The 7631-nt window shown below is 42.9% G+C and overlaps 1 protein-coding gene across 1 annotated transcript; it reads right to left on the minus strand.

The window, feature by feature from the left end:
* Positions 1-442: 442 nt before the first annotated feature.
* ZNF367 (zinc finger protein 367) lies at positions 443-6233 on the minus strand. Its single transcript, XM_009328138.1, has 4 exons — positions 6077-6233; positions 4176-4295; positions 3626-3764; positions 443-3069 (listed from the first exon to the last, which is right to left on the minus strand). The coding sequence occupies exons 1-4, from the start codon at positions 6231-6233 to the stop codon at positions 2832-2834; spliced, it is 654 nt and encodes a 217-aa protein (XP_009326413.1). The 3' UTR covers positions 443-2831.
* Positions 6234-7631: the final 1398 nt, after the last annotated feature.

The following is a 7631-nucleotide window of genomic DNA, read 5'->3' on the forward strand; positions in this document are numbered from 1 at the left end:
CCGGTACCCTCTGCCGCCGGCCGGCACCACCTTGCTTTGTTTTCAAACCCGTCTCATGGGGAGGGAGTTCAGCTTCCCTCAGCGCTCACCGTCAGGGAAGGGGGAGAGGTTCAAACCGCCCGAAGGCAGGCGGCCGGCCAGGGCTGCCACCCACCTCAGCCCGGCACGGCTTCCACAGGCCCTGGCCCCCTCCATGCAGGGGCGAGGTTCGCCGCAGCACACCGGGCCTGGAGCTGGCTTCAAAGGAACTCTCACAAGTTTGTCAAACTGTAAAAAAGCTCTAAAAAAATTGCTTTGGGTAGTTAACTTGTGTCAAATTTCAACAGACGGGGAAAATAAACACCTTTGCGCGCTGTGACAAGTCAGGCTGACAGGATTACAGAAGCAAGGAAGAGCCCGAGTATTGAACACTTGCCAAACAGCACACACTAAACTTGAAAATTAAACCAAGTTTTTATTCAAAGCGTCTATTAAAATGACAGCACATCCACTCTTCTGCTGTTAGGTCATGCCAAACTACAACTTAATCTTTCAAAGCACTGAACACTTCAGATTTTTTGTATGTAATCCCTTCTTAACAAAACAAAAAGCAGTCTTCCACATTTCAACTTTTTTTTTAAACTTAGTATTTTACCCTAAACTTGTCATGACACAAAACTGCTTCAGCTGTCTGAATTTTGTCTACAGCCAAGCACTGTACTTGTCATACTTGAAGAAATATTCTGTGGCTTGCCCGAAGCATTACAGATGACTGGGGAAAAAAAAAAAAAAATAAAATATCAATCCTAATGAAGTAAGTGTCAAGTTCAGTCTGCAACTGGCTGGTAATCAGTCTTGTGCCCTGTGAAATACTACTCAGGAGCAATTCTGAGTTATGACTCAGAAGTACAACAGATTTACGCTCAGGGCTCATTTTGGGATCAGACTATTTGCATGCAGCCAACTGAACAGTCATGTAACTTATTTGAGAAACTCCAAACCTACATATGCAAATTACCAGTTTTACATAGGCTAAGAAGCCTAGAACGACTACAGTGTTTCCTATTTTTAAGCCTAAAAGACTTAAAGCAAAAACAAATGAGCCTGATGTCAGCTAAGTTTAGGAGCTGAAAGCAAAAGTTAAACCGTATCACTGGTGCATTCAATGAAAGTGTTTTTTTTGTTTTAATTATTCAATTACTCTTTAGTTAAGTGCATCAATACATGATATTTAAACAAACTGGGTTAACGAGATTTTCAACCACAACAGGTTATCAATTATCAGAGAACATAATCCAACACTTGTAGCTTCTGGTGTAAAATCACGCTACTTTTCTGAACAGCTGTACACATCTGGTCAGTCTATATCAAGTGATTGATAACATGATTTCTTCCTCTTGTTTAAGCGAGAGGGAAAGTGGCTTCCCTCATGTGAATTTCCTGACCTTCAATGAGAGGAAGGAGTTCAGTAAATACAAATTATTAATATCCCCTAAAGCAGTAGCTTAACAAAAAAACCCAAATCCACACAACAAAAAGTCCAATCTGAAAACAAAGTTTCTTTAGCATATTAGGAATCTCTGGTTGCCTTCAAAGCAAAATACAGAAAGAGACCACCATGAGACAATGCTATTTGAAAGTATACAACGCTCATGAAGTGACGAGATAGCCTGCTAAACATTTTATATCAGCATCTGAGTACTAGGCAGCGTTCTGTAACTTCACTTATTTGGGAAATACATGAAATCACACTGTTAACACACTTGTAACTATCTTTGGAAGCCTATTTTCTAGTTGTACGGTGGATACTTTTCTGCAGTGTTTAATTGATAGCTGTGCTACAGTTAGTGAACACAAAATTGGCATGTTATCCTGAAGTAAAGCAATAAGGTGGCTTTATGCATGGAAAGTACAGAGGCTTCTATTTGCTAATAATCATATAAAAGCAATACTTTAAAACTTAGTGTTTGCTAATAGAAGATCTAGAATAGTTTACTACAAATCCATACCACCCTGTAAATACCCCCTTTATTAACAAAATCAAGTGCCAAATCACTACAGGGTCCAAAAATACCTGAAAAAAAATATTACCAATTTTTTGCCTTTGTCTAGACTTTGCAAGACTAATCATTTTCAGATAAACCCAACAATGTGCAAAAGTTCCTAACATCACATGTTAGGAATAACAAGTGCTACCAAGAGATTCTGCTGAAATCAAATCAGAAAACGTAAAACAGCAAAGTCAAGCCTCATACCTTGAGCAGTCACAGTGAAGATCCTGAACGATCTTACAGTTTCCTGCATGAAGCAGTTTCTTCCTCTCTACAAGCTGAGATAACTAAGCTTTGCCTTCCGCCTCAGTGATACTAGGTAAAGATATACCGACATTAGAAAAACACGGTTTCATTGCTGGTTAACAGTATCTTCACACCTACCACTTAATATAAATTTGTTTAAATAGTCAGATAAATACTTTTCTTTTCGTCAGCCTTCTTTGGCCAAGTGTACCATTCTCCTAATTGCGAACACTTCGTTCAGAAAGTGCTTCCTGTGACAACTGCTTCAAATAAATGAGTTAACCTTGCAAAATCTAGCTTCCCACAACACATAAATTTATCAACCCTGCATTATGCAGTCCCGTATTTACAAAATACTTAGAAACTTTACATCTGTCTTTTACCCTACAAAAAGTGCAATTCTCTCACCCCATGTTATGGGGCAACAACATTCTTCATAAATTCTACAGAATAGCAGCCTATGATAAGCAAATAAGGTGCTTAGCTTATGCCCAGGATCTAACTGGTTAAGTACCACCAGGAAGTACATTTTGTATAGGCAGACTCTGTTCCTAACTACTGTCGCAGCGGGGCCACAGCTAGGTTTGCAAGCTCAATGAGAGCCAGTGCGCCATGCATGCGTTCACGCTGTTCCTGGAGGCGGCGGCGAGCAGCTGAATGAGCACTGTTTTTCTCTTCATCATCCTCTTCATCAGACTGAAGATATTCCATTGGGTCCTGCTGTTCCTGATCCGTTTTCTGGATTGTTTTAGTTTTCAAAGCAGGAGCACGCTGTTCTCTAGTCTCCCAGTATCTACAAAATCAAATGTGGGGAATGCTTTTAAAATACATACAACTGACTCGCACACCAACAATTCAAAGCTGGCAAAAAGCTCCCAAGTACTAGCACTGCATCTGGCTTTATCTTTCAGCCCTTATATGGTAGTATTTAAGCAGTCAGAAACCTTCTTTATTCAGAATTTTAAGTGTAAAGTGCCCAAGCGAACATCTGTGACAGATTTCTCTTCTACACGGTGTTCCCAGCAGGTGTTTCTCCCTAAGCATACGCAATTGCTGCCACTCATACAGATGCAAATTCAGCAAGACTGTAGCACTAACTAACAAGGTATTAGCAGGTGTTGATCAAGCAAAGACTCATTTAAGAGGGGGGGCGGGGGCGGAATTTTCACGAGGAACTTTGTCTTGACCAGGAGTTTGCACTTGTTTAAGAAAAGCAAGGCCAGGCTGATTTGTACTGGAGGAACAGCTGGTTTTGGTTTGTTGGGGTTTTTTTGCCCCTAAGAATAAAATGCTTTCTCAGACCAACCTTGTAAGTATTTAGAGAAAGATGACACCATGAGGGAACTTACTTTGCTAGCCACTCAGCCACAGCTTTATTGTCAGCCGTCTGCTTCTTACTCAGCCTGTCTGTGAGCTCTTCCCTCTTCAGTCGGGCATATGGATGTTTGGGGCAATGGCGGTTTGCATGCGTGAATCTGCTTAAACAGCCTTAAAAACACAAAGTAACGATGAAGAACCGGAAAGCGGCAGACCTACAAGTAAGTGTAGCATCTGTGGGATGAAGACGGTGCTGAATCCAACCTTCCTCACTCACAAAACCCTACGTTTGGTTGAAAACGGCAAGCTCTAGTTGCAAGGTTCATAACATGCCCCATCATTTTATACATTGGTATCAACTGACAGAATTACTGATAACCTAGTTATGTAGTAACGTATGCAATCCTTAGATACATAGTTGCATGATTATGCAGATTCTGCATGGCTCCTCCCTTTCCTAGAAGCACCTCCAAAACTAAAATCCAAAGCTTTTATGGATCTTTGCCACGTGAACATGCATACATTGCCGGTACTAGACTGACCCTAGTTCTGAAAGCTGCAAATTGTTCTCTGATGGCTCACCATTCTCTGAGCAGACGAAAGGTTTCTCCCCTGTGTGGAGACGCTGGTGAGTTTTGAGCTGTCCACTCTGAACAAAGGCTTTCCCGCAATCTGGGTAGTCACACAAATAAGGCCTTTCACCTTAAAAATAATAACAGAACAGATTTATGAAAGCTGAATATAGTATCCAGTGGTGGTCCCTGGCTTGAGGCTTACACAAGCAAGCTCTCCTTTCACCCACTCAGACGCTTGCACCTACTTAAAAAGCCCTGGTGTACCAAATAGCAGAGATCCACTTTTACCCCAAACAGATCTTTACTTCGAAGTACATGGTCAATGCTACTGGATAATACAATTACTGCGGGGGGGGGGGGGGGGGGGGGAAAACAACAAAATCGTGTTTTTCCTTGCCATATTTTCTGATTTAAGCCTCTTGCACAGTACTACATAAGCTTTGTCCCATGAAACTATGCACCTACAGAGCAAGAAATATATGGAGTGAAATGAGTAAATGGACAAGTAATGCAATACAAGTTGTAAACAGATACATTTTATTCTTAACATAGCCTGAACTAGGGTAAAATAACTGAGGTCAACAGTATAGTAACATACAAAGCTGTAGAAATGTCTCATTAGGGAAGACTATTTGAGAAAAGTTGTAATGGATAAATGGAGATCGCAACAGAAACTTATTCCAGACTTAAGCCAAGAAAGTTTTCTTAGGCCAGTCATCAGGGAAGACTTTCCCATGCAAATTGCAACAAGAGGAACAGAGAGAGCATGTATCTCCTCCTTCAAGAGGATCTGACTGTGTGCAACTGTGGAAAGGCATGCCATGCCGCTGCTCCTCAGGAAGGACAACAAAAGAGGGTGATGCTGTCTTACTAAATGGGAGGAATAACACCAGGGCAAGCTCTGCTCAGTTAAGTAGTTCATACAAGTTCAACACCCAATACAATCAAGTGAAATAAAAACATCTTTTGACCAAAGAGCATGAGGAAACTGCTGTTTAATATTAGTATCTAGATCAGTCTTGGTGACTTGAGTCAGAAAAAGAGACCATGGGAGCCAAGGCTTTTCTGGGGCTTTGTTGTTTGGTTTGGACGTTTGGGGGGAGTGTTGGTGGTCGTGTCTGTATTGTGAGCTACATTAGTTCACACTTTATTGCAAATACAGAGTCCTGCTGGAACGTGAAGGGAAAAAACCCACACTGTTTGCTTAGTTTAAAAAAAAAAACAACAAACCAACAGCATCTCCTGTTCAGTTCAAGTTCAGCTGGGTATTGAGTGAGTTGATCCTAGATTTTAACTTAACTGCAGGTTGCCTTCTACATACATTTCAGTAAATTAGCATGACCACCTCCACCCCAGAAAATGAGTTCTAGGTGGTGGGAGAGACAACTGGATAGCAATTTTGAGCATTTGAACTCTTTTCTCAACATTTAAGCTACACTTCTAGGGTGCTACACTGCCCAAGTTACCAGCCACTTTTTAAGTTACTGTCTCCTCTTACAGCTAAACTGTAAGACTGTGTGAAAGATACACCAGCAAGAAGAAAACAAATCACAGAGAAGAGGCAGTCAGAATGAAAAGTGCTACCACGTACAGAGCACCAAGCTCAAGAAAAGTTCTCCCTCTTACAAAGTAAGCCTGTGACAGCAGCAGATAAAATATTTACACAATTTGCCTATACTACTACAGCCCGAATTGCTGCTACACTTTCCCGTGACAAACACGGTTACAAAGACTTTGGTTGTACTAACAAGCGTTGGAAGAAAGGTATGATTAATTTAACAGTTACAATAAAATATTAACAGGTTGAGCCTGTTGGGGTTTTTCTGTGGTTTGTTTGCGGGTTTTAATTCCTTCCCCGCTGCTTCCCAAGCCGCTCATGGCAGCTATTCTCACCTTCCCTTTACTCACCGGTATGAGTTCGTTTGTGGGCCTGCAGCGATTTCTCTCGTGGGAAGACCCTGTTGCAGATATTGCAACGTATTCTGCTGGAAGAGTGCTCTCCTTCATTGATCAGGTCACGGACGGTGTCTGCTCTCGGCCGGCCACGCCTTATCCCATCCTGCATTGAAATAATCACCAAACTGAAATCCCGCACGTTCCCACCTCTGCAGCCCAGCCAACAAGCCTACGACTTTCCCTGAAGTGACTTTTAAGTCACGGGTGCGACGGAGGACCGGTGCCGGGACCGGTGCCGGGACGGCGTTAGCGATTTAGCCGTTAACCAAAGCAGAGGGTGCCAAGCCCTTGCTTAACTCGCTCCTGACAGCAAGGCTACGGCCGGTGGGTGCCGGTGGGGAAACGTTAGGCACCGCCAGCGCTCTGGCGTGTGCCCAGTGAAACGGGGAGGAACTGACAAAATAGAAGACCACGCTTTTTTTTTGCCCCCCCCCCCCCCTTTTTTTTAAAGACCTGGTTGAATGAAACCTTAACTTGGATGTCTCAAACACTCTGTCTCTGAAAGAGGAAATAGAATCCCGCTTTCTTGGAAACACGTTAACAGAGCAAACCCTCGCTGAACCTTAATAGTTCATTAGAACCTCACCTGAAGTTCTTAAAAGTGGCTAACCAGGAAGTGTATTTCTTGGCTCATTAAACTATCTGCCTAAATCTCTTTAGTCTTAGTACAGGCCAAAACAGACCAAAAGAGTTGTTAAAGACTTAGCAGGAAAGGTAAATTATAATAGAAATAACCTTCAAAAGAGTACAGAGAACAATGCCTGGCTACTCTTCCTGTGGCTATGTTTGAGCTCAGTCCTTGGGCTTCCAAGTGCACACACCTGGGGTAGGTAAGGCTGCCATAGTTGAAATGCAGGTTCTGATCTGTGAGCGGGCAAAGAGAAAAGTTCTGCTCTAGCAGAAGAACCAGCACAGCCTGGCTGTGTGGGTATGTTCACTGGGGTTCAGAGACGGCCGAGGCTAATTCAAAATCTGTAAGTTTCTCTGCCGCTAGCTCTGCGACTGTACCCTGTGCAAGTCTGTAAGAAACGCCTCATTTTCTCCCATTGACTCCCACCCTCCTACACACCTTCAGGAAATAAAGTTGTACTCATACATGTGACCTAAAGAGAGAAGGGCTTGTAGCAGCAAAATTAAAACTGTGTGTTGCCATTATATTCTTATCTATAAAATTCATTGCCTGCATTAATTCAATGCAGGAGAAAAAATGCCACCTTGGTAACCTACAAAAGTACAAGACCCTTTGGACAGAAAGTACTCTGGGCATGAAAAGTATAATTATGCTACAAATGTAACTACTGTTATTTACAAATCCCGCAGAATCGTGGAAAGACTAAACTAGGAAGGGACCTGTGGGAGTCAGGAGCAGCACAGACCCCGCTTGAGGAGGGTGCCTGGCTGCAGCCAGGCAGAAAAGGCACCGCAAGACAGACGGAGGAGAGCCGCGAGCGCTCATCCTTGCGCGGGGCCGGGGAGGCCAGCTTTGTGCTGCCTCGGCGGCGGGGAG

The sequence above is a fragment of the Pygoscelis adeliae genome, unplaced genomic scaffold (assembly GCF_000699105.1).
Source record: "Pygoscelis adeliae isolate BGI_AS28 unplaced genomic scaffold, ASM69910v1 Scaffold45, whole genome shotgun sequence".
NCBI lineage: Eukaryota > Metazoa > Chordata > Aves > Sphenisciformes > Spheniscidae > Pygoscelis > Pygoscelis adeliae.